Source organism: Neopsephotus bourkii, unplaced genomic scaffold, assembly GCF_033783945.1.
Source record: "Neopsephotus bourkii isolate Nb327-2 ecotype Australia unplaced genomic scaffold, CSIRO-AGI_Nbou_v1 NB_719, whole genome shotgun sequence".
In the NCBI taxonomy this organism is placed as follows: domain Eukaryota; kingdom Metazoa; phylum Chordata; class Aves; order Psittaciformes; family Psittacidae; genus Neopsephotus; species Neopsephotus bourkii.
Window position 1 is genome coordinate 679,709 of NW_026901218.1, and position 27,031 is coordinate 706,739.

At 46.6% G+C, this 27,031-nt stretch overlaps 2 protein-coding genes across 7 annotated transcripts in view; one reads left to right on the forward strand and one right to left on the reverse strand.

The window, feature by feature from the left end:
* The first annotated feature begins 766 nt into the window (after window positions 1-766).
* LMCD1 (LIM and cysteine rich domains 1) overlaps window positions 767-27,031 on the forward strand; it is a 38,792-nt gene continuing 12,527 nt past the window's right edge. Inside the window, exons 1-5 of one of the 6 annotated variants that reach the window (XM_061354251.1) lie at window positions 9,980-10,073; window positions 16,844-16,948; window positions 19,814-20,003; window positions 23,982-24,070; window positions 26,097-26,352. In XM_061354251.1, the coding sequence (XP_061210235.1) occupies window positions 23,982-24,070; window positions 26,097-26,352 (345 nt within the window). In that variant the 5' untranslated portion in view covers window positions 9,980-10,073; window positions 16,844-16,948; window positions 19,814-20,003. Of the gene's footprint in view, window positions 897-9,979; window positions 10,074-16,843; window positions 16,949-19,813; window positions 20,004-23,981; window positions 24,071-26,096; window positions 26,353-27,031 lie in introns of those variants that run through there. The other 5 variants (XM_061354250.1, XM_061354249.1, XM_061354253.1 and 2 more) reach the window with 5 other exon arrangements.
* Window positions 2,715-27,031, reverse strand: part of FAM107A (family with sequence similarity 107 member A) — a 320,254-nt gene continuing 295,937 nt past the window's right edge. Inside the window, exon 6 of the transcript XR_009725547.1 lies at window positions 2,715-2,735. The gene's annotated coding sequence lies outside the window, so the exon portion shown is untranslated. The remainder of the gene's footprint in view (window positions 2,736-27,031) is intronic.

Sequence of the window (27,031 nt, forward strand, 5' to 3'; positions counted from 1 at the left end):
CTCCTTAAATCAAATTAGCAGACAGCATCTGAGTGGGAGCCTCTGCAAGATGAATGGGGTTTTGAAGAGTAAAAACGAGGTAATAAACAAGATTAATACAAAACTAATGGAGGAATGGAGATAAATAAGGGAATGTCCATGTAATGTCAGAGGGGGTAGGATGCCAGACTTCTGGCAACATGTTTGAAACAGGAATAGGTAACTCGTACCTACTAAATCACAGCCATAAATCCTACACTATGTTAAAAGAAAATGAATGAACTGAACTGAAATGAAAGGGAAAAAGAAAGGAAATTCACTGTTCATGGTAAAAAAGAGCTGCTAGTCTGAGCTGTTCCTTTTTTTTGCTTGAGCCAGGTTTGGAAAGGCACTTCAACTGCCTGATGAGGCAGGTAGGTGTGCACATGGCATTCAGCCCCCAGCATTCACCCCCATGTGCTCATGGTGCCACAAAAATAGCTCCTATAGCTGTTGCTTTGAAAAAGAAGAAGAAATTCATACTGACAAATTGATTCTGAACTGCAAACCAGGACAAAGAAGAGGTGAAAACAGCCCATTCCTTCCCTTCCAGTCATAGCAGATCCCTTTCAAAAGCTAAGTTTGACTAAACCAACCCATTAACCTGCATCATGGGTTGACAGTGTGTCAGATTTCTAGGTATGGTCTGAAGTCTTAGTCATTTTTGGTTAAACATTAATTAAATAAAGGACTTTATTGGTTAACAGGTGGACTTCTTACAGACAGAAGTACAAAAACCTGTCCAAAGGAAAAGATCATTTTGTGGCTACAGCACAAGGATGAACCTTTGCAGTTCTAATGCAGAATTGCCCTGTTCATGTAAGCAGGTCTCGTGAAGCTCCTTGTCCTTCAACCTTATTGGACAAAATCTGGGTAAGGTAAGGGATCCTATCTTCTATTATGTGACTTGATACACTTGGAAAAAGGAGCCAAAGCTTTTGAACTGACAGACCTCATCAGACCTCAACTCTACCCACACCACAGGTTCCAATTCTGTCAGTGATCTGGAGAGGTTTTACCTTCCCTGCAAACCTTTCTGCCTCCTGTCCTCAGACCGTCCAAGTGTAACAAGAGGATTATTTGTCTGAGTCTCTGGAGCTGTTGAGTGTGACTGTGCAAACACATAGGTACAGTCCAGCACATTTTTACAGTCGAGTACATTTTTATTGGCATCCACACCTGGAGAACAAGAAGAAGAGATAACAACAGGGGCTGGTAGGGCTGTGGAAGGGAGAAAAGCCTGTAGTGCAGCAGTCTGAGCTCTGCTGAGGCTGGGAGAGCTACAGAGCCCACCCCACTGCACAGATGCAGTAATCAACAATGTGAGGGCAGAGATGGACGCAGAGCTGATTACATGGGGCATCCTAGTGAACAGGCTTGTGAAAGTCTCTCTGCAAGGCAGAGTTTGCATTTTGGAGCTGGGCTCATGTTTTAGGCATGTACTCTTATACTTGGATTGGAATCCTTTGGTGATGTTTGGTGCCCTTACAACCATTTCATTAAATAATGGAAAATATTACATTTGTGATTTTGTCTGCCACTGCTCGGAAACAGCCCGTATGGTACAGAGATGCCTTTCATTTTTTAAGTGCTGCGTGGTCTCAGCTTGCAAGAACATTTGATAAACTGTAGCTAAACTATAGGGAAATAAATACTTTCTTTTAAATCCATAGTTGTTTTTTGAAGTTGGGAGCAACCAGTTAAGCTTAGATGGATTTTGAAAGGCCCTACAGTGTTTTTCTGTTGAAGTACCAAATGATAAACACCATTTTTCTTCTGTCCCTGCAGAAATGAGACAGCCCAGGGTAACATAAAATTTTCTTTTACTTCCTTCCAACAATGGCACATTTCTTCTTTTAGAAGCTGATTAATATTTATTACTGTAGTAAATGGCAACTTAAATACATGCTAGCAGTTCTGCAGTATACCATTAATTTAAGAAAACAGGACACCTACTATCAAACTACAATGGGTCCTTCTACAGTGAATAATGGTGGTGATATGGCAACCTTTTGAAAGGAGCTACTGAAGCATCCTGGTAGTGGTTTAAATGGCAACACGTTACCATGCAGGAGCAGATCCTTCCAACTGGTACCTATGATTACATGCACAGTCAATGAGTGAGGCACCTTCAGGTATACACTGCGAGTGGCAACACAAAAATAAAGTGGAAAATAGGCACAACCTGAACATGAAAATCGGTGTTTTCCTCATAAAGGATACTGAAAGAAGTCCTCATCCTTTGACCAACCTAGGGGTGCAGGCATGCATTTGGCAGGGCTAACAGTCATTACTGCATGTTTTGTGAAAGGCTGGTCTTAAAGTCTTCCAAAAGAAGGTTTGAAGTTGAAGCTGGGAAAGACACTTTTGGGGATGTGTTTCAATTAAGAAGGCACTTTGAAGAGGAGGAATCTTTGGGTTTGAGTATTTTTCTTTCTGAGATTCCTGAGTTGTTTTCAGATGTGCCCTTTGGAAAGTTGAATGAGGACTCTTAGTGTCATAATGAAAATCTATTTAATACATAAAATGACTCTTCTTTAGAAGCATCAGATAAGGTTAGTTCTACTTTGTTAATGGTTCTATTTTTTAACTACAATGATCTGCAAAATTACTTTTGTTACTTTTGTATTCATAGAATCATAGAATCACAGGATGGTTTGGTTTGGAAAGGACCTTAAGATCATCCAGTTCCAACCCCCTGCCATAGGCAGGGCCTCCTCACACTAGACCATGTCATCCAAAGCTCTGTCCAACCTTCTAAGATTTCTTGGTCAGGTAGTAAGGGTCTTAATGCCCTAACACTTCAGTCCTCATGTAAAGACAAATCCATCAGCCTGATACAGAAACGTACAGGGAGGGTGACACAGATACTTGATGCAGGACCAGACCTGAAGGCAACTACTTTATATGCATGTACTCAGAATGCACAATAAGGAACTGGCATTGATGGAGCAAGAGATCTCTGCCATTTGTAGGCTAAAAAATTTATAACCCTGAACTAAACTGTTCCTGCTCCAGGACAGCTTCACCATGGCTTAAGTACCACAACTGGCTCCCATGGTCATTCCAAAGCTGTCATTTTCTGCCCTACCACCCCCATCATCTCAAGTGCCTTGCCTGAACAGTGCCCTCTGGATCCATCTACTGACCTTCTACAGCCACATACTCAGCTAAAAGCAGCGCTTTGCCCTGAAACCTCCTTTCTGGGACATTTCTTAGTTTCTTCATGTACGCCCACAGCTTTCTCAAGAGGTTTTGCCTCATTCAGTTTCTTCCCTTCCCAGATTTGCCTTCCTACCAGGTGGACAAAGCCACTCCTTCCCTTGCAGCGTGGCCACCTGGGCAAGGGATGCTAATGGGGCTTGAGCTGATCATGCCAGGCAGCCACCTCCCAACAGGTCCATCCACATGGGAACAACTTCCTCTGAGCAGCATGGCCAAGTCAAAAGTGGAAAACAAGTCTTTGATACAAAATAAAATGGCAAAAAGTGTGATTCATTTTCCTCATAAACACTATGTCATTTCTTACTTTATGGATAGACTTACAGGATTCAGAGACTCAGACTGATACATGACTTTAAGAGCTTCACTCACTACAGATAATCCTTTGATGATGAAACTAACTGCGTAAAGCTTTGGAAAGAAAGACTTTTCATGAATATAGCCAAATTAGGCAACCCATATCGTAACAGCTGTGTTCATAACCACATGTATTGCTGGTTTATTTTTTTAATCTACATTGCTGGATCTATTTTTGACTACAAGCAAGATGACTCATTTGATCACAACCAGTGAAAAAAAACATAGTATGTTGCCACAAAATATGTCTTAGACTTGATGCAGTATTATTTTTTTCTCACCACTGCAATCATATATCTTTTTAAAACCAACCATGGGCAAAATCATCCCATAGAGGAATTTGGCTTGTTTTATTCAATAATCAGTAGAAAAGGAGCTGCCTGGATTCAATCGTCATTTGTCTGCCTTTCTGATTTGTTTCTTCCATTTATTTTCCTGTCCTTTTGCTTTGATTGTTCTACTCTGAGCATCCAGGAGATCAAAATTTCTTCAGAAATATTTCCACTAAATCTGTAGTTTTACTACTACTGCATTCATGGAAGAGGGGCAAAAACTTAACCAAAAGCAGCTGCGGAGCAGTATTTTCTACTTCATTTATCCCTTTATGTTTGTACAAAAGAGAAAAACTGAAAATTAGCCAAGAATGTAATACCGCAAATTCTCTCACTAAAAAACACAGCATAGTTTGCAGTAATCCCTTTCACCATAGCATTAGCTGCTTGATCTGCAGCACACAGACTGCTCTCAAAGAGGCAAAAGGCTTCACCAGCTCACATAGACTCCTGTGTCGCTGGGGCTGTGGTGGTCCACACCAGCTCACCAGTGTGTGCTCTCTGGGACTTCAACTAGCTCATGGCATGAGAAATTTATAGTCGTTGCCTCTGGACTAAGTTTTCACTTGCATAAGCCCAGGAGCAAGTCAGGCAGCAGTTTTACCTGCACAGTATCAGTGTGGGTCCACCCTGGACAGAGCAGGGCTAGGGCTGTGTGAGGCTGGGGTCAGCTCTGACAGCCCAGTGGAGTCAGCCTTCTGGTTATCAGCAAAATTCACTTTCAGCTCCAAGGTTTCATTCCTCTTTCTGCAGCGGTGCCTTTTATTTCTAGAGAACAAAGCAACTCAGCATCAGTTACAGGCAGAAATTTGGCCCTTTCCTCCATGTGGGATTCCTGAAGAAATCAAGACATTCCTAAGAAGATCTTTGTGCTCCTCCAGCACTGCCTTTCTCCTGCAGCAGGACTTCAGCCTTGTCCATCTGCTCTGTCTCCTAAACCCCAACCCCGCAGCCTAAACCCAACTCCCCAGCCACGCAGCTTCAAGCTAACCTTGCTCCATGTAACCCTTTCACCTCCCCTGAGACTCGTCCTGTTGCCCTCAGATGCCTGAGCAAGGAGATGATGCCTGTCTACACCTCAGCACCTGATGGGCTCCTTCTCCTTTTTCATCATCTTCTTCCAACCTTTTGGTGGGCCTCTGCTGCATGGGGATAAAGCCTTGAGCCAGGCTCTCCACCTCGAGGTGCAGCCCTGAGGCACACTGGATCAGGGATTAAAACTGGATCAGGATTAAAACCAGTGATCCAGGCTTGGTAACCTGCTCATCTCTGCTGAGTGAAGCATCTGGTGAGAGAGTGTGGGGTTTGGGAAGGGGCAGGGATGATTTGGCCTGCATCACCCAGATTCAAAGTCAGAAGGGCTGGAAAACCACTTGCTCCATTCTTCAAAGCCACGGCTGAAACAATACGAGTGGCAGGAATATAAATGAGGAATAAAGCTGCAAACTCAACTGAATTAGACCTTACAAAATCCATCTTAGAAAGTACAGATTCTGACCTAAGAAATGAGTATTGCTTAGGTTCCTCTAAATCACAGAGAATGATGCCCAAGGAGAGACAGCCCTCCACAGATGACTTAATACATCTTTTCCTCCCCTGTCCTCAGTGACTTCAATAAACTTCTGACCTTGCAGGCCAATAAAGACCAACCCAAAAGAGACGGAAAGTCTGGATTCACCCTCAGCATCCTGTCAGAAGAAGCGAGGAGCTCTGTTTCAGAAATTATTACTAATGCCAGCTTTTTGCTGCCATTATATCAGCTAGCAACTGTTTTTTTGTTCAAGGTACAGTCTTCTGCCTTTAGAGCTTAGCTGACCACTGAGTGCACTTCAGGATGCAATAGTCTGGTGACACCTCAGTGGGGATAGTTTTGCCCTGATAAAAGTGGCTGGTGAATCAACAGGAAGCTGAAATCTCTGTTTCTCATAACTGAGCATCTTTCCCCTTTGTCCATTCACTGGCAACTTATGGGGAATGACTACTGCAGAGATTTAGCTGTGTTTAGTCATAGAATGATTTTGTATCTTCCTAGCAAAGAGCTAAGTATAGCGCAGACTCATTATTCAGAGGCCGTCAATGATAACTGGTGCTGGCATCCTTCCCGAGGCATAGTGTGAGAGGCCGGGTCCTCCTCAGAGCCGTCTTCAGTTTGCCTTTGCCTCTCCCTGACTGCATGTTTCTCTGCATCACAACCTGCTGTGATGGTGGAGCACATCTCCTTCTCAATGACAGCTTCTATGGCTGTCCATTCCTGATGACAGGCTGAGTCATTCCGAAATAGAATCATAGAATAGTTAGGGTTAGAAAGGACCTAAAGATCATCCAGTTCAAACCCCCCTGCCATGGGCAGGGACACCTCGCTCTAATCCATCTCACTCAAGGTCTCGTCCCACCTGGCCTTGAACACTGGCAGGGATGGAGCATTCACAACCTCCCTGGGCAACCCATTCCAGTGCCTCACCACCCTAACAGGAAAGAATTTCTTCCTTATATCCAATCTAAACTTCTCCTGCTTAAGTTTTAACCCATTACCCCTTGTCCTATCACTACAGTCCCTAATGAAGAGTCCATCCCCAGCATCCCTGTAGGCCCCCTTCAGATACTGGAATGCTGCTATGAGGTCTCCACGCAGCCTTCTCTTCTCCAGGCTGAGCAGCCCCAACTTTCTCAGCCTGTCTTCCTACAGGAGGTGCTCCAGTCCCCTGATCATCCTCCTGGCCTCCTCTGGACTTGTTCCAACAGATCCATGTCCTTTTTATGTTGAGGACACCAGAACGGCACACAATACTCCAAGTGAGGTCTCACAAGAGCAGAGTAAAGGGGCAGGATCACCTCCTTCGACCTGCTGGTCACGCTCCTTTTGATGCAGCCCAGGATACGGTTGGCTTTCTGGGCTGCAAGCGCGCACTGAAGCCGGCTCATGTTCATTTTCTCACCGACCAGCACCCCTAAGTCCTTCTCCGCAGGGCTGCTCTGAATCACTTCTCTATCTATAAACTAAAATGGTCACCATCCAGCTTGGCTGAGTTTCCCAAGTCTGAGAGCACCCACCATCAGGAGCTTCTCAAGGGGGTTCTAAACATGAGAAATAATCTGCCCTTGATACAGCTTTTCACTCTGGCTACGCTTAGCTATCGCTTGCCATGATTTAATTGGGTTACCATGAACTACAACAACTCCAGATGCAAATATAAGCATCTAGGGTGTTTTTAAATCACATTCTGATCATGGCTTTATTATCTTCCAGTATTAAGAAATCACAGAGCCTAATGGGACTTCTTACAAGGGTGTGTAATGACAGAAAAGGAGACAATGGCTTTAAACTGAAAGAAAATAGGTTTAGCTTAGATAAAAGGCAGAAGTTCTTCCCTGTGAGGGTGCTGAGGCGCTGGCACAGGTTGCTCAGAGAAGCTGTGGCTGCTCCATCCTTGGCAGTGTTCAAGGCCAGGTTGGACAGGGCTTTGAGCAACCTTGTCTAGTGGAAGGTATCCCTGGAACTGGATGATCCTTAAGTTCCTTTCCAACCCATTCTGTGATTCTATGATTCTAATTACACACTGCATCAAGCATTGTTTCCATGCTGACGAAAAGCCTTTGCTATGTGGGGAGAGCCTGGTCACTACCCTGGCACCCGAAGCCTGCTAGTGCACAGCTTTACAGCTGCTATTTAAGACTAAACCCAAGAAACTAAAATCCCCCAAACCCAGCACTTTTCCATGCAACCTCTCCCTACAACACAGATTTGCCTCCCACAAATGGATCACTTTCCCTCCATGCTGGTTGGAGTGTGCCTTCTGGCTGTGAATGAGGACAGGAGCTGATGGGGACCTGCAGCAGCTCTCCCTGGGGCCGTGTGGCAGCAGGGCAATGTCAGCACTCCCTGGGGTGTCCTGCCCTCTCACTCCATGCCTCATGGCTCCCAGAAATCCCTTTGTATGTCTTTGCCTATTTCCCAGGTTGCTGTGTGTATTGGGAAAGGGAGCTAATGTCACCTCATTGCCATTTCAAATGTTTCTTGTGACTGCCAAGGTTTGAAAAGCAGCATGGGTTTGAAAAACAATATCCCTGGTGCTGTTCCCTCTGCTTGCTCCCAAAATGCCTCTGGAAGGTCAGGTTCAAACGCCCTCCCCAGAGGGACTTTATCGCTCCAGAATTTCTCTTCTGCCATTGCTTTTTAACCCAGATTTTTTGAAGATGTTAAAATACTTCTAAAAAAGCCACAGACGTCCTTGCTGTGTGTCAGAGCACATTCCCAGTCCCAGGGGGTTGCTAGATCCTCATGCCTTTGGCCTGCTTGTTCTGTCAGGCTAGCATCTCCTACACAGCTGCATCCCAATTGCTTCTCTTGAACAGAGTGAATCCCTTCTCCCCAGGCTGGATCCTGGGAGGCATCAGCTGCTCGGTCCTGTGCTGGAGCAGGAGAGCACCCAGCACTGTGCATGGCTGTGGAGGAAAGCCTTGCACTCACCAGCTGTGGAATAGCATTGTCACTGTCTCTAAGTGGGTTTGAGGCAGGACTGGAGAATTTAGAACTCAGTGGGCACCCAGTTCCCCATGAGGCAGATTTACCCCTCTCTGCATAGATCCAGGTAACTCATCCCATGGCTAGAAAGCAACAGAAAGACCTTTTCTTCTTCTGCAGACTGAGGGACATTGTAAGAAGCAAAGCAGAGCGTGACTGGAGCATGAGAAGGGAAACGCAGGCACCTGCATTGCGTTCCCATCTCCTCCAGTGAGGTACCAGCCTTTGCTGCCATTCACTCATTTTCCTTTCCACACGGCTGCTACAGATTCTATTGCTTCTTTTTGTCCCTTCCTGTGGCAGGAAGGTTGGAAGCAGATGATCCTTATGGTCCCTTTTCCAACCCAAACCAGTCTATTATGTGATTTTTGAAAAGCATATCCAGGTTCTGGGGAACAAAATGCAATGTGAGCACTAATAAATCCTGCCAGGGTCACACGAGTGACAGTGAGGGAAAGGAACACAATTAATCGTGAAGTTCCCTCAGAAACTGAATACAGAGGAGACTGGGCTATCTGTTTCCTTTCTCTGCAGGAATGTATGCAAGAAATCTTGGGAAAACATACTGACATGTGAGATATCAAATTAACACAAGAGTTTAGGATTTCTTTTTTCTCTTAAAATTACAGTTGTAAGCAGCCAGTTCAGCCCTGGGCTGTGCTTCTTGCTCCTGGTAGCTCTCTGTTGAGCAGAGAGCATAAGCAGGCAGCTAGATCATGAGTTCTGCTCTTTCAGTGTGGGCTTTTCCTGGACTCAGGCATGAAGAGGAAGGAGAACAGTGGGAAACAGTGGAAAGGGAGAAACCAGGGAAGAGAGCTGGGAGCAGGAGCACACAGAGCCCTCTCACCCTCACCTGCACAAAGGGGCTTTGTGCTGGACCTCCTGGCCAAGGCAGGAATGTCTGTTGAAAGCTGTAAAGAAGACTTTGTTATTTCATGTGAAAGCAAAGCCCTCCAAAGCAATAACAGATTGTCGTTCAATGCTTGACCTATTGAAATAACACAAGGAACACGGTTTTGGAGAGTTTCTTTTGCAAAAACGTTCATCATCTGTCTTCTGTGATAAACATTTTCCCAGCATTTTCCTGTCTGATTTGGGAAATCCATGTCCCTGTGCTTGGTGTCAGAGCCTGGGACGGCAGGGCAGAGGGACAGGGGGACAGAGGGACAGCCACAGCCCGGCCATGAATGGCGATTTGCCTTGAGAGGGGCCAGATTCCCAGGCCCCCATCCAATCTCCCCTGAATATCCCCCCCCCCTCCCCTCCCCTCCCCCTCCCCCCGGCCACTTCAGGCAGACCCTCTTAAAACCACTTTTATTTTCTCTTTTTGCCCTATTTTTTTTCTTAATTAAGCCCCTGGCGCTGCGCTGGGGAACTGGGGGGGTTGCGCTGGGGTGGGACGGGGGGCGCGGAGGGGCTCGGCCGCCTACACGTGCGCGCGTTAGTCAGCACGCTCCGCCCCTCCACACGCCATTGGGCAGAAAAGTTTGTCGGCGGCGGCGGATTGGCTGAGGGCGGCTCGGGGCAGCAGCGGTCGCCAATGAAAGGCGGCCGTCGGGCGGCGCGCCCAGCGTGAGTGCCGGACACAGTTCGGGATGGAGCTGAGCCCTGGGGTGCAGAAGGTGGGTGCGCGCCGGCGGGCGGGGAACGGACGGACCGGTAGACAGATCGGGGCCACCCGTGGGGTGCTGCTTCCCCTTCTCTGCTCCTCGCCGGGGCTGCGCGGTGCCGGGGGTGACTGCGTGCTCGGGAAGGCGCGTCAGGGCTGCCTGGTTTAACCTGCTCCGCTTCCTTCGCCCCCCGTATCCCTTCGCCTCCAGTCATCTCCTGTGCAGTACCAGCGGCTGCGATGGGCGAGGAGGAAGGGGCAAAGCACGCCCGGGGCAAGGAGTGGGCAAAACCCATCTCTGGGTCTGCCTAGACAAACTGCATCTGGGTTTGATCCTATTGCTCTACAAGAAACCAACAAAGCTTTTGCTGAAAAAGCAATTGTTTGTCGTCTAGAATAGTTTGTGTGAGGCTCTGACCACTGCTCTTCTGAGCGGCTGTATCCTTGGAGGGAGTTGCTGGTCTCCTTTTAGACCCGCTGGAAAGCCTTCGTGCCTTATGCTCCGGCTGTCGGAGGCTTGCTTTCCCTGGGATATCCTGGGTCTTGGCCGCGGTGTCTTTTGATGAGCAAAAGAACCAGAATAACTAAAAGGCCCTCTTGGCATGGCTGAATGGAAGGGATTTTAATTGCTAAATAAAAATCTGTGTGGAATGGGTTGTCAGGGAGCAGCTGCTCCTGTGACCTTACTTGCTGTACCTTTGTCACTGCATAATTAGGAGATGAGTTAAACACCTAATGTCAGCACTTCTCGGTTTCAACATTGTTGTAATCCCATCTCTGATGCCAGATGGCCCTGACTGCCTAGTACCATGTGCTGTGCCCTGAGACTGTCCTCTGTGGCTCTGCTGGGACCTTCCTGGTGCTGGATGGCACTATGTGCTGGGAGCTTATTGAGATGTTTCTTGCCATTGCTGTCTTGGGAGTTCCCTCCTGGACTGTCAGGATGGGAAGCTCAATTTGTCTGCCTTTGAGGTGTAGCTCCCTCTGTCCTATCGGGTTTGAGCTGTGCAACTGCTGGATCTGAATAAAAACTATTTGATGAGTTCTGTGGAAAACAGGATGCTCCTTACAGGCTGTCCTGGGCAAATGTTAGCGTCTGGCAGCAGGGCTTGTGTCTGCATTGCAATCTGGGTGGCTGGGGCTGTGCAATGCACTGTCCTCTGCAGCACGATGCTCCTGCTCTGTGTCCTGCCTGAAATATCTGGTGCTGTGAGGTGGGATTGTCGGGTTCCTCCTTCCCTCCCTTCCTCCTTCTTGCGCCCAGCTCTGCCCATCTCCCCTGTCTCTGCTTGGTGAGGACCTGCTGGGGAGATCTCTGGTGTGTCATCCCTAGAGACTGAGCAATGTGTCCTCTGCCAGAGGGTCCCTGTGGCTGGTAACCTTTTAGGCATGTCCATAGGGTGCTGGTTGCTGCAGCTTCGGGCGGCGGGGGGGGGGGGGGTTGGGGGGGCTTTTCGGATGCCCCCTGGGGAAGTTATCACCAGGCTCTGGGTGGAGATCGATCCCATAAGAGTGAAAACTGACCTTTTCTCATGGGTAACTGCCCCTGTGTGCTGGTCAGTCTAGTTTTGTCCAACAGCAGCCCGATTCCTGCCTTGCCTAGAGTGCTGCTCATGAGGTTTGGAGGGTTGGAGTAGGGTAAAGCCCTGCCAGCAGCCCCCGCGTGGGGGTACCTTGTAAGGAAGCAGGGCTAGGCATGGGCAGCAAGGAGGTCTGAACAAATCTGTGCTGTTGAGCTTAACTATGCCCTAGTAAAGCTGCCACTGCACTGGACCAGTCTGCCAGGAGCTTCTTGAACATCACCAACAGCGGATGGAGCAGTGAGGCTGCACAGGGATACAAAAGGGGCTTACAGTGCACCATGAGGGACTTGTGAGTGCAGTAACCACCAGAGCCTTTGTGAAACATGTGGCAGGATCCTTGGTTCCCCTTGGTGGAAGTGCAAAGAACAGGACATTGTTATTAATTTCACTTAAATCTGTTCCGTACAGACAGTCTGCACTGGAAGGGTGTAGTTCTGCTGTGAGATCTACTCAGAGCACTGGTGTGGGGCAAAGAGCACATGATGCCCTCTGTCCACATAATCCTTCTGATGAGCTGCCTGTCTCCTGTCACCTGAGTGGAACTGGTCATGTCAGTATTAAAAAAGGAAAAGTCCCATCTAGGTTGCCTTTCAAAAGGGATATGAATGACATAATAAAGATAGAAAAATACAGACCTGGATCACTGTCTAAATAATGCATGTCGGAAGACAAATGGATGTCTTTGCAGTAGACGGCTGTTTAATTTCCTGAATCATGAGAAGGGCACTTTTTCTGGGCATGGGGTGGAATGCTGTCAGATTTTAATTTGGCTTGGCAGTGCTGTGCAACCAGTTTGAGCAAGTCGGGGAAGGCAAGTCTGGAACTCATTAGGGCCTGTTGCAAGGCCCTGAAAATTCGATTTTCAATCACTGTTGGGTTTAATTATTGTTGATGTCTTGCCTAGCATATTATGGGATTCTTTCTGAGGAAATTAAAACAGCATGAGCGGGCCGGCATTCTGTTTGGCAAATGGGTTGTTTAGATTAAATTCTAAATGGAGAGTTAAAACGTGAAACGAAGATAAAACGTGATGGCTGGCATTTCGTGTGTTACTGGAACTGGTTCAGCTGGACCGTGCAGGCAGCAGGATTTGTGTACTGTTCTCACTAAACTCAGTCCATTTTTGTCAGGAGAGGAAAATAACCCACTAAGGTAAAAACACTGCTCAAAGCCAAGGTAAAGTTTACTCAGTTAATACAAATTTTGGTTCTTGAACTTTTTCTTTCTGCAGCTCTTTAGCAGTGGGTTTTTGCAGACATCTGCAGCAGACTGTAGGACAGGAAAAAGGCATTGCTGCTGGTGTGATAAATTGGTCCCAGTGCGTGCAGGAGTCTGGGTGATGTTTGCGGAGACAGAAGCCTCCCTTCTCCATCAGCAGAGTATCTGGACACTTGAAGACTCCTCTGCATCTGTATCTGCAGATGTGAATGGGAACACTATTAAGAATTAGGAACTTGCCCTTTTAGAGTCCAAAAATGTAGAGCTCTTAAAATACTTGAATACACTGGAGACACAACTTCATTTTTTTCATAAACTACGTCCCTTGATCAAGGTGTGCAGAGCATTTTGCCTGAGTCCCTACCTGTGATTTCACCTTAGAATGGTGAGTGCTTGGGCAGGTGACTGGCATCACGGAGAAAGATAGCCCTAAATAATGGGGGCTATGCTCAGAAGTCATCTTCTGCAGGACCATCTGAGAGACCTCTATTCTGTCCAAAACCACTTCTAAGCCATTCAGGCACACAGTGATAAAGATAACAAGTGCTGTGAGCTGCAATGAGTGCCCACAAATCCATTCTTTTAGTTGTTTAAATGTGCTAGGGCTTGTTTGTGTAAATGCTGTCAGTAATGGTACAAGCAGTTTCACCTCTGCTGTCAAAAGTTGGATCTTGTAACTGGTAATTAGACCCCCAAATGTTACTCATCCCTTGTAGACTTCTTTCATGTTCATGCTTTCTGGTTATAGTCTCCACTAGCAGAAGCTCAGGGTCATTATGAAAAGGTGGTGCCTTCCCTGTAAATCCTCTTCTTGACGGACAAGGGGTTTGGTTGCTGTGCTGGGTTTTACCTGGGTGGTGGCTGGGGAGATGGCTGTTATCGCCCAGTGTGCCCTCTGAAAGCTGTGGGACTGAAACCCTGCCCAAGAGCAGTGCCCTTGTGTTGGAGCTCAAGGAAGGAAGTGCTGCTGCAGCTGTCATGGGGAAACAGATGTTGATCTTAATGAAGAAACCTGCTTAGCACTGAACAAGTATTTATAGATATGAAATCATAAAGCAGCACATGGGTTAAAGAGCTTATTTGGGACTTGGACTCAGAGCTAAGTTCAGCCCCATAAAATACAATTTACAAGTTACAAAATCCCTCTTGTCCTGTAGTGGTGCTCTGTCTGGAGTATTTGTTTAGGTTAAGAACTTTTTATTGGTTTCAAAGGAAATACTGTATTTCAGCCATTCAGGAAAGGAGGTATTAAGATGTCCTAGCTTGATGCCCCATTTAAAGATGGGGCTCAGAGAAAGGGGAAGATTTCAGGGCAGCTATTTGCAGTTTTTGGCAGAACAAGAGTTTCCTGATGCTGGTGATTCCTCATACGTTTACCATCTCACCTACTCCAAACCTTTTGACTCCATCTTCAGTTACTAAAAGCCTCCGAGCTGCTCCAGAGCTGTCGTTTCCTTCTGCAGTGGGTACTTTCTCCTTTCTGGGTGTGCTGGCTTTGAACTCCCCTTCAGTGGCCCTGCTCATGAGTTAAAGCATTAAAAGCAGTTGATGCAACTGAAACAAAGAGCAGCTTTGACTTAATTACTGGCAGATAAGGCATTGCAAATTGTTAATGCTTAGCTCACTGGGTGCAGTATCTCAAACCTGTTCAGGAATGGCTCCCCTGAATCAGAGGTGGCTCTTTAGAATCAATCAGAGGGGCAGGGGCAAGGAAAGCTGTCCCTTCCTCAGCACATGGGACTGAGTGATCCCAGTGAATTCAAATAGGCACTAGTGGACAAGAGCATGTGCTGGCTGGCTCACTTAAGTCAAATGGTACAAATAAAAACACTAGGGAAATGGAGGGGATGGCTGAGTAGTAGGAAATAAGGAAGATGGAAGATGTTTTTCTGCTAGTACTTAAATGTAGATGCTGTTAGCTGTGCTTTCAGGCAAGCAAAAATACATGCATCTAGGAAAGTAGCTTCTGCTTGTGCCTGCAATGTTAAAGCTGCATTAAAGAGAAACACTGAAGCATTAAAGCAGCTGGGTGACTGTTTTATACAAACTGCTGTGCAAATATCATTATTAATTTCTAGCACAGTTGTATGTATCTGTTGGAAGCTTTAAATGTTGGAGGTTTATTGCCTTACCTACTAAGAAAACAGGCTAAGCTCTGTTATTTTACATAGTCCTCAGAAAATCATTCCAGATAATGTTTCAATGGGAAGGAACCTGACATAGGATGAAAAACCTGTTTTATCAGCGGAACATAGGGAAACAAATTTGCCCAGAAGCTTTGTGGCTGTTTGCCTATCCCTTAGCAGTAGTTGAGATGGCACAGCCCTTCAGCATCTGCCGAAGGTTTCAGGGCATCAACAGCCACAAAATTAACTTGAACTTATTGATTTGCTTTTTCTGAAGACCTGGAAATGTGTTGCTCAGAACCACCTCACTTTATTTTATTCACTCTCTATAAGAAGGCAACTTCTGTTAAAATTTCAAAGCTTCAGGGGGTGGACAAAGTATGCCCTGTGTTCCCATCACATGTGCTACCAAGTCTGCTTGGACTACTAAAGAGCATCTTGCAAGTGCCAGCTACAGCAGGGAGTCTGCAGAAGGGCAACTAGCTGGCTCCTGCCAGTCATGTGTCTTAGTCCTGAGTATCAGGATATAATAACTGATCAGTATTTCTCCTAGCTTAAAGTAGCTGCCCTGGATCTGGACATTTAGGGTGGGAACCCAGACCTGTACCCCAGAGGCTGAGTAACTTCTCAGTAGCTGTCAGAGCTGCTAATTCACTATACCTTGCCTGTTAAATGTTTCATGCCCAAGCTATCTTTTTTTTTGTTATTCTTATACTGCTGGATAGGCCTTTTGAGGTTTTTGGAATGGTTTATGATAGTGACCAGACCCTATAGAAATGCTGGAGCTGATACAGTGAGGCTGCAGTGCAGGAAGGATGGGGCAGAGGAGAGGGATGGGTTGTCCAGGCATGCTTCTGCCCTCTGCACTGCTGTGAAATGCCTTTGTGCCCTTGGCATGTCTTTAGCTCTCTTGTGTCTTGATTGCTGCTGTGAAATGTGAATAGCAGAGGTGAGAAGGTATTCAGGAGGACAAAATCAATCATGTTATATGGAAACTTGATAGAAGCAACTCCTGAAGTGCAATGTGTGAGTGTACCCACAGACCCCCATTCCTGATGGAAGTTCAGCATCTTCTCCACGTGCTCAAGGTGGGAAGGACAAAAGTGAAGGTAACTGGGGATTACAATGAGACACTTACCTGAGCACTCTGGAATCCAGCACAGCTGCTGTTTAATTAAGTTTGGGTGGGTTCTTCCCATTCCATACACCTACTCGCAGCTTGACTTGGTTTTATAATTAAGACCAAGTGTCTGAAACACTGTCTTGCTTGTGGAAGAATCTATTCATCTTACTTTCCAGTTTGCCCTTCTCTTATCATTTATTCACACATTGTTAGTGGAGAAAGGAATGCTGCCAACTATGCGCTCTTGGAAGAGCAAGTTATTTGCAGCAGCCCTGGTTATGTTGTATCTCTCATACTGTAGGTTGAGATCTGGCAGCTCCATTGAAATACTTTCCTCAGATACTGGTGCCTTTTCCTGGTCTTTATGTTGCTAAAATAAAAGGCAGTAAACTTCTCACTCTGCAAAGTTTAGTATCAGTAAGTGCTTCCAGTATTCTGGATGAGACCAACTCATTCACTGGTGACTTACATCCTATGGGGAGAATCTGAGATGAAAGACAGTCTTTTGTTAGTGATTTTTTTCTCTGTGAGTGTGATAATTTAGACAACTGCTTGCTCAGAATCTGGCAGGGAAATGAATTGCTTTCAGGTCATGATTACAATAGATGTTTTCTGTCTATGAAAATGAGAGGGAAAAAAAACAATCCTTCACTGTTGTCAGCCAAAATTATAGTAGCAAGTGTGTGTATTAAGAGTTGTCGTTTGCACTTCCACAAATCTATTCCACTTGTAGCTGCTGTCAAAGAGTCCCTTCTAAAATCCAGAAAAGTTTGTCTAGCAGAGCCCAGAGTCTCCCGCTCGAGGCAAGCCCTCCTGCCTGCCCTTCTGCTGGTCCGAGGTATGTTTTGGACAATTTTGTTCTGTGCTAGTAGTGGGAATTGACTCCTGAGCACACCTGAACCTCACTGGGCATCAAGTATTGTCAAGGAGGATGCTTGGTCATCAGCAGGAGTGGAGAACTAACGTAATACCCAGGATGTAAAACTGTTGGACAAGTTGATGTGTTCCAGGAGCAGCAGTTTTGCTGATGTGGCTCTTCTGCTCTCTTGTATCAGTGTCTGTAGTGCTGACACTGACAAAGTGGAAAGAAAAATCCACTTCCCTGGGATCATCTCCAGAGCTGATGATTTTGTACTTTAGTTTGTCCGATTGTGGACCATTGTTTAGGTTATACCTGAGGATTGACTCTTGACATGTTCTTCACTTGTACCTTGTGAATGCAGAGCTCAGCCTTCAGCATTGCTGAGATGCAGGTTTATGGATACCCTAAGGAGTGCTAGTGATAACTGCCCTTGCACTTGAACGTAAATGCAAATGCTAGCCAAATGGTTAAAGGGCCTTATTTAACCAAGCACCTGTAAGTTCAGATTTGTTGGACTAATGTGAACCTTTTGCCAGTGTAGGATCCTCTGAAAGGAAAACAGTCTTGGTAACTTGATCAGGTAACTGAGAAGCTTAATGCTAGTGCATCTGTTTTTCTGCTTGAATTAGGAAATTAAAATAGGACTGAGAATATTTCATATGGGTTTCTTGTTAGTTCAGTGTGAATATTACTTAGATGCTCCTTTACTGTGTATGGCTATTAGAAACATAACCTTATTTAAGATTCCCAGTCGTGTAAAGAACAGTATGGGCTCAAAACTATGGTAGTTCCAGTTAGTAAAAGATTCGCAGGAAGCCTCATAAGATGTGTTCATTGCTAGCACAAATGTGCTGCTGTGCCTTAAGTTTAGGGCAACCTCATAATGTTCATGCCCCCAGCTTGGGTCTCAGTGATGGCTCTGTTCCTCCTGCTGATGCCCTGTGGCTTTGCAGAGACAAGTCTTTCAAATGAGGTATTCTGAAGGAAGCTTTAGATGCAGCCCCAGGTCAGCCCAGGCTCTCTATGGGGCTCCATGGGATGACCAGCCCCCGGTTGTCTAGCAGCAGATGTCTTTGCAGCTCTCTATAGTGGGGAGGTTCGTGCCACTGTGTCCCTGGCCATGCCAGAGAAGCTTTTCTGGCCAGTAGCTGGTGTTGCATGTGAGGAGAGTGTTGGAACTCCCTAGCTTTGGTCAAAGAGACTTGTGGCCTCCCTCCCTTCCTAGAAGAGAGGCAATTGCATGTATGCTCAGACATACATAAGATAGTAGGGTGCAACACATGGTCATGTCTAAGAAGACAATTGTAGGAATTTTGCCCTGCTGGACCCACAACAGGAAGGAAAATGCAACCAAAGAGACTTTTTGTATGCACAGAGTCTGATTTTATTCCTGCTTTTAACTAAAACACAGACCTTTGGATGTGTTAAATCAGTTCAGCCCAATAGCAAAATATTTTCTGCTGCAGCCCAGGTAAAAAGCTTCTTAGCTATAACTGATGGTAGTGTAGTTTTCCAGAGCTTGTAGTGTTCCTATTGCTGTGATGCCTCTTCTGTTAGATATAAACACTTGCACCCTCCACTTATTGAAAATCCTTAAGGAAGTTTGAATTAGCTCCCTATTATTATGTAAGCTTAGCTCTATTATAGTCAAGTAATGATGACAAATTAATTGCTATCTATCCAGATCCCTAAACTCCTCAATTGTGCTGAGCAAACTGGTCTCACCCATGTGAATCTTGTATGACTTTTCCCTTTTACTTTATTCAAGGAACTTTCTCAAAGTTAGAGTTATTAATCTCCAAAATATGTTGCAGCTGGAGGAACCCATCCAAAGTGTTCATGTGCCCTTTTTGCTTCACTTAAGCTCTCTTCTGCCCTGGCTGTGATTTATTGAGGTAGGTTATCCAACACCAAGATTGCATGATGGCCTTCCAAAGGCTGCGCAGAAAGGTTTACATGGGTGCTGGGAGAGCGCTTAGGAGAGGTGAAATGAGGATCTCTGCTCTGAATGGCTGTTGTGAAGCTGTAGTAACTTTTTGGAAACCAGCTTTTCCTCTCCCCTCCCTAAAAAGGAGGAGAAAACATACCTGAGGTAGTGACGTGACTCCATTGCTGTTTCTAGTCTCCAAATAAGGTGCTGTGCAATAAGTGCTTTTGGAATCCAGACACACGCTCCAGTGCCAGGGAGGAATAAGGCTCTTGTAGGGCTACCCTTCAGCCCACTCATGGATCTGCTCAAATGGTACTTGTGCTCTCTGCTGGCGTTGAGAATGGCGAGTTGGAGCAAGCAGAGTCCTGCTGCATGTCCCATCACTGTGTATGAAATGAACTGTTGCAGGAGGGTGTTAGGTTCTTTGAGTCTTAAGCAGCCCTTGGTTAAAAAACACCTTAACCAAACTTTCCACAACTCTGAGCTCTATTTCAGGTTTGGTCTGAGGATGCAACTGCAAGTTAAAGTGTCAGCTGGGTTTGTGACCCTTGTGACAGGTCCACACCTCCGTCCACAGCAACATGATGGACAGTGCTGCTGGCCAAGGGGCTGTTTTCTTCCATCTGAGGCTGCCCTGCGCTTTGCTGTGGTATGTGGTGTATGTGCTGCTAATGGCAAAACCATCCTGTGAGAAGATACCTTGGCTTTTAAGGCCGTTTGTCTTCTTAGGGAGTATAGTCCAAGCATCCCTGATCTGATAAACGTCTCGTACTTCAGTTATCATCCTTTTGTTACAGTGACTGATTTAGCAGCTGGAGCTGGCTCCACTTTCATCTTTCCACCTTGTTTGTCACTTAACCAACACCCTAGTTTGTTTTGTGTTCTCATCACATTGTAGCATGACATTGTAGCATGCTTCTGCTGGAGATCAAAATGAACTTACCAAGTCTGTCTTGATGCTGTGTCTCGTGCATAGCTGAAGGAAGATGATGTAAGGAGCAGACAAATAACAAAAGAAAGGTAAGCATCACCAACAAGCAAGTGCCAGACTCATGACTGCTTTTCCCTTATGCAGTTGCAGTAGCAAATTCTTTAGCAAAGGTGGGTGCCTCTGACTGGTGGGGACAGGCTACAGGCAGTGAAATGGCCCCCATGGCACATGCTCACTGTATGTGCCTGTGATAGCTGCTGTGTCTGAGCACAGGCAGGTCCGAGTTAAGCCTATTTGCGGTCTAGAAGCTTGGTCTCCTTATCTCTAGTGTTAACCTTGTTGTTTCTAGAGGAGCCTTTGCTGGGAAACACCTAAGCTTAGACTAAGTCTCCTCTTGGGTACATTGAATCTCTGGCACTGAACTGGTTGTGAGTGTGAGAAGAAGCTTCCACTTGCTGGAAGGATTTTCAAGTCATGTGGTTGTAAATGCCAGCTTTTTCTCCATGTGCCACTGAGGATGGCCCTTTCATACCAAACTCTATTGTCAAACTAGCTTCAGTACACCCTCTGGTCAGGGGTCATTAGCCAAGGTGCGCTGGGCTGGTCAGGGCTTGATGATGCACAGCAAGAACCTCTGGAGTCTCAGCTGAGCTGCAAATGGAACAGGCTGGTGGAGTTGGGATTCTGACCTGCTCATAACTTACTAACATGGGGTCCATCCTGCAAGACCTGCTTTGGAAGCTTGGTGCTCCTTTCCAAAGGAGTCCTCAAACTGCAAACCAAGGTGGACTCATGTTTGGATGTTTTCCTTGTCTCTTGTCATAATAGGCTCTATTTTCCAACCACTGACTGAACTTACCAGTGTCTAGGATGGCCCTGCCTTTGGCCAGTGTAATAGTGAACCATGCTATTACTAGTGTATTCCTGAGACTGTTCAGAGATGTTTTTGTGGGTAGAATGGCCTCAATTTCCTATCATTTCACTACCGAAGAATTTCCTCTGCACTGGTTTGCTTTCTCGCTTTTAATAACAAGAATGCTGTAAGACACAAAGCCAAATCAGAACTCTCAAAATGTTGTATATCTAGTCATGGTGAGCAGAATTTGCTTTTCTTCCAAGTGGTTTGTTGACACAGGCCTGTTTTTAAACGCATTACAAATGTCTTCAAATTCTTAAACTCCAGTATCGCCTTGTTTAACACTGCTGTTCCCAAATGGGCTTGGGCATAGGTGGAGTCTAAGATAGTCAAGGGAGCATTTGTTTCACATTATCTTACTGGGTTTGGGTTTTTTTGCAGTGTCTTCTGTCTGTTTCTTAAAGAAATCTCCTTTTATGCATATTCAAGGAGCCGGAGCGGAGCTGTGAGGAGAAGCTCCATATCTGGGCAGGAAGTCCTGCTGACCAGGCAGCCTGAAAAACAGGCAGCAGCGCCTGTTGGGTTTGGCCCCTGCACAGAGATGGAAATGAGTAGCTCAAACCTCCCTCCACTTCTGAGGGAGCGAGGGATAATGCTGTCCTCCAGCTAGAGATGTGGCTGTGATTTGGGCAGCCATGAGGAGATGCTGCCCAGAGGGCCCTGAGCTTGTAGGGCAAGGCAGAGTAGCAATCAGTGGTTATGTGCCCTTTCCCCATCTGGAGGGGCTGTGCCACCCTTTGGCTTGGAACCACTTGTTGGACTTGTCTATGGGTCTGTTGTTGTTCAGCCCACAGTGATGTGGGGCACCACCCATCTGATCCCAGCTCTGCCAGCTGGCAGGCTTTGGGATGCTCACCCTGCCCTTGGCAATGGACAGTCATGACCAAACCATTGCATGTCAGTGTTTGGAGTTGGGTAGATGTCTAAAACAGATCCAACAGCTTGGAGGCAGAGATCCTCCAGCTAATTGGGGTGATGGGTAGTGCCAGTCTGCTCTGGAAAGCTGGCATGAGGGCGCTCTGGGAGCACTGATTCAGTAGATTCCACGGGTTAGATTGAGTAAACATCAGTTACCCTCAATTACACTTGGACCTAGGACATGAACCAGAAGTCATGGTTGGACAAGTAGAATGAGCTACAGATACAGGGGCTTGTTAACACTGAAGGAACAGTGTGAAACACTGGGTATACATATCAGTGTGGAGGTCAGAGGCTGGTAGTCACCCCAAATGGCTGTGAGCTCCTGCACAGGCGCTTAATTAGACTGTGAAATATCAGGCTAGTTATGGGGGTTTCATGTACTGATGCTTGCTACTGATAAAGCTTTTCTCTTTGCTTTTCCTCTTGTATGTAATAAAGCTTTTCCAAATGAGTTTATTTAATCCAGATGTTTGTATATTAAATAAACAGCCATTCACAGTCACTTGCCTATGCTCAGCTTCTAACTCATTAAGATCAGAGTCTGTTAAAAATCCCCATCAGTTAGTGGGCACTGAGCACATGATTACAGAACTGGCAAGATTTTGTGGTCTGTGGGGATCTTAAACATGTCTCTTCTGGAGAGCTGGCACATAGCTGAAGAATCAAATGGCCTGTTTCTCTGGGGCAGGGTGGGGAGTGTGTGTGTGTGTCTGTGTGTGTGTGTGTGTTAATGCTGTTTTTAAGATGTGTTTTTATGAATTCCCAGAGTGAGAGCTCTTTTCACTGGCTTCAAAATATCTAGAAAAACTGCAGGTGAGAAGAGGTGAAAACTAGAGATGAAAGCGGAGGCACAAATGAAATAGCATTCCCAGGGGCTAAGTGAGCTGAAATGGGCCATTTTGTACCCTTTGGGCTGTGCTTCTCAGGGGCGAGCAGCTTTGTGTGGAGGCTTGACGGTTCCGTGCAAAACCTACTATGTAAAGACTCGTTTACCTTAAAATTGGCAAACCAGCACCCAGCTCTTTCCAGAACTCTCTGTTTATAAAAGCTTTGTCCTTATTAGCAACACCGGGCTTTCCAAGTAAATTAAATGCCTTTCCTAACGAAGTGCCGTAAAATAACTTATTTTTTTCTCTTGAGAACTGGAGTATGAGTTTGAATGTCAGAGGAGACCTTGGGGCACTCCACATCCCTGCAGGAGCTTTGAGGAGCCCAGGAGCCACTGCTGAAAGCTGGATGGGTGGATCTGGGCAGGAGCAGGAGGAAGGAGCAGCTGCCAGTGTCATCAACAGCTTTGGATCCCAGTGGAGCTGTGAAACCCAGTGCTGCTGGGCAGAGCTTCAGGCTGGTCACCAGCTACATCACTGCCTGCAGTGCCCAGCCACCCATGCAGGATCTCTGCAAAGCCTCCTCAAAAGGGGATATAACCACCCACAGCACTGCAGAGTGAAGGAGCTGAGCACATTCCTTCACTGCATGGTTTAAAAATACCCTCTGTTCTTTTACTGCTATTGATCCCTCCCTTGGAATATGGGCTTTGGCAAAGACTGCCTCTACCCATCCCTATCTAAAGCTCTGGAAGCCTCTGACCTCGCTGGGGTGGGAGACGGTGTGCATGGACAAGGGTTGTGAGTTGCTGAGTGGGGAGAGGAGCTGGCGGCTGGGTGAGGAAGATGAGGAGCTGGTGCTGGAGGAGGCTTACGTAGTCTTTCATTACAAGATCATATGGTGTCATAACACAGAAGCTCATATGGAGTACATTAATACTGCACAGGCAGGCAACAGCCTCTCCAGCATTGGAAACTTCTGCAGCCTTAACTGTTCTTCTAATGGGCCCCTGTAGAAAGACCAAGGAGGCCCAAGCTGCAGTAAAGCAAGCTCAGCATTAAGTTATGGCAGTGTGCTTCATGTCCCACTGGAGGAAATTTCACTTGCATGGAATCATTTGCAAAATATAAAGTAAATAAAAATAGCATTTTAATGAGAACTGAGGCCTCTGGCTATGAGATTAAGCTGGCTATCTGAGGTGTGTGCACGCTTGCTGTGTTTGATGTGTTGTCCCCCCTACACTGCTCTGGACATGCCATCTTCTCTTTTAAGGTGAAAACCTTCATCCCAAGCATCTCTAAATAAACTTGAGCAGGTCTGCATGGACAGCACTCAAATGGCCTCTGGGGGGTTTGAGGTTTCACAGGACATAAGGCATGGCTGAAGAAATCATTTGAAGGACAAAACACAGAATTAGTATTCTAGTTTCAGATAATCTTTGAGGATAAAGCATTTCCAACTCCAGTGTCCTGTTCTTTTCCAGATGTCAGTGAGCCAGCCGCAGTCAGGAAGAGGTGTGCCTTGTTTACGCTGCAGAGGGATGTGCACGGGCTTTGAGCCACATTCTTGGAGGTAATGTCCTGGTCCTTATGGCCCCTGTCCTGACGCTGTCCCTTTGGTCCCGTTGATGTTCAGGCTCCAGTGACTGCATGTAAAGAAGTGCAGAGCGCTTGAGGTGTGTTGGGATGTGCAGAGGACACAGTCTCTGGCTAGGCTGCTGAGTTGGGGAGATTCCCATGTTCCCTGCTCTCCATCCCCCTTCCCTCACTGGTGCTGCTTAAATCAAGCAGGGGCTCTCATGCCTGGGGTTTGGGGTTCTTTTCCACTTCTGCTACCATAGCCCTCTTCCTGGGAGTTGACTAACTCTGCTAGATTGGTCACAGGTCTTGGCAGCGAGCTGTGGCATGGGAACAGAGAGAGCTGGTTGAGAGATGGCCCATCTTGCAGAAGGGTCTCACCAGGCACGGGACCATCCCTGGCACAGCACTGCATGGCTGGTGCTGTTCAGTGGGATGTTGGGAAGGGAGCATGGTGCTGAAGCTTCTGCACAAGCCACTTGATGCCTTGCATAGTGTGTGTTCTGGAGCATGGATCCTCTGTGTACAGGATCTTCTGCCTGCCACATGCTGCCTTCCCAGCCTGTCAGATGTTTGGAAATCAGTTTGTGAAAACAATTATGTCCCTTGCTTGTTTTGGAGACAGAGAAATGCTGACCAAAAGGACAGCCCTGTCCATTGGCAGGAGGTGTGCCAGGTGCCTGGCTGTCACCGTTGTCCATGAGGGCTTTGTGGGTGCAGAGCTGGCACAGTGAAAGCCCTTGGTGGGGGCTCAGTGCTGTGTTCTGCTTGGCAACACCACGATAGCTGTTGCTGATGGCCATCCAAACAGCTGAAGTGCCAGAAGTGTCTTGTTATTTGACACTTTTTCTGTTTTTCCACTTAAAAACACTAATTAAATAGCCACCAATATCAGTAGCTGGTAGGGGCTGACCATACTGGGCGTTCGGCTCTGGGCAGGGGCAGCAGGCTCCTGCCCTATCTGCTTGCAAACCCAAATGGGAGAAACAAAGGGGGCTTTGAAATAGAAGGGAGCTATCCAGATGTCATTAATTAAAAAAGAATTGGTGCTCTCTGAGGCTGTCTTGCAAAACACTAGACTCTTTTCTGTGAGCCTGGAGAGCTCCTGAATGCTGTGAGACAGCCAGGTCCTATCACAGTGGCACATGGGGGCCTGAGGTCTTCAGGTGCGCTGCCGGCAGGCTTCAGTAGGCTTCGCTGTGCAGTAGTATCCTACAGCCTTCAGTTCCTGAGATCAGTGTCTCAGCTGTGTGGAAATCCAAACTTTAAAACACATTTGGTGGAATCACTACTTTTTTAATTGACTTAAAGGCTGGTTTGAATACTGCTTGTCCCAGGATCCTGCTGGAATACTTGGGGTTGCATCAGAGTTACTTTGTCCTTTTTGCTGTTAGCATTTGATTGAAAAGCTGGCCAGCAGAGAGTGGCCTTATAGACTTAGGTATAAATCATACAGTTATGATACTTAAAATGATAGATGCTTAAGTATCAATTCATTTTAGCAGTCACTTTTTTAATGGTATGTAAAGCTTTGTAAAAGGTAATGCTGGTGCTCAGCTGTTGGGGACTGGTGAGGGTGGGAGATACAGTGGCGCTTGAAGGGGCTTTCAAAGTGCACAGATAGTGGCAGCTCCCCGTGATGGGTGGCAGGCAGCATTATATCAGCACTGCTGCAGCTGGTTTTGCTTGGGGTTGGGGTTTGTGGCTTTCTGCTCTGCCACTGCCAACCCCTGTTAGGAAAAGCTGGACATAAGCTAAAAATGTGTACTTGCAACCCAGGATATGGTTGGCTTTCTGGGCTGCATCACCAGCAGTGTGATCTTTGTACCTGGAATACTGTGTCCAGCTCTGGGGCCCCCAGCACAAGGAGGACATGGACCTGTTGGAGACCACATGCCACAGGCCTTATGCCATAACCCTGCTCTGTGTTTAACCTTTGGAAGAGGCTGAGCCATCGCATGATCATGTGTCTCTTATGGCCCAGCTCTCATCAAAAGCATGATCTTGCTTGTCACCCCCAGGAAGATCTGCAAGTCGTGCAAGTGCAGCCAGGAGGATCACAGCCTGAGCTCGGATCTGGAGGAAGATCGGAAGATCGGGCGCTTGCTCTCAGACTCCAAGTACGCCACGCTCACTGCCCGGGTGAAAGGAGGTGATGGCATCCGCATTTACAAAAGGAACCGCATGATCATCACCAACCCCATTGTCTCCCGGAAAGACCCCACCTTTGACACCATCACGTATGAGTGGGCTCCACCAGGGCTCACCCAGAAGCTGGTAAGATAATCCATAGTGCGTTTGGTGGGTAGTTGTTGTTTAATGGAGATCATAACGTAGCTCTGGAATAAAGTTATCAGGGGGAAAAACAGTAAAACATAGAACTTGTCTCAGAGAGCTAAAATGCACGTAACATCTTGTATTTTGGAAAACCATGTAAATAACTGGGGTAGGTGGGAGAGGGGAATGGATTGCTTTTGGGTTTTTATAGCTTTGCTTACATTTCTAGGAGAAGTCTTAATGGGTTTTACAACTAGAATGCTCACTGCTTTGAAAAAGCTCATGTCCAGTAAAAACATTGCTGAGGAGAGATCCCATCTCTGCTGCCCTGCCAGCTGTACAATACCTGCACAGCCCAAGCAGGCGTGTGCCTGCTCCAGAGCCCTTGGCTGGATGTGGGATCAATTCTTCCAGGCCACCTTGGGGTGTTAGGGCTGGGGTTTGGTCCTTTCCCTGGGCACCAAGGAGGCAGAAAGCTGTGCAAGATGTGGGATGAGGCCAAGAATTTAACACCAGAGGTGGAGGTAGCTGGGACACTTTCACTAACCTGGAGGCCTTTTCAGCAAACACTTCAGGAGATCATGCTTCAGTCTGCCTCAGAAGCAGAGAAAATAAATCAGTGTGGAAAAAAGTAATGCTGCATCTACATCCAGTGCTGTGTTTGTAAATTACTCTGTTA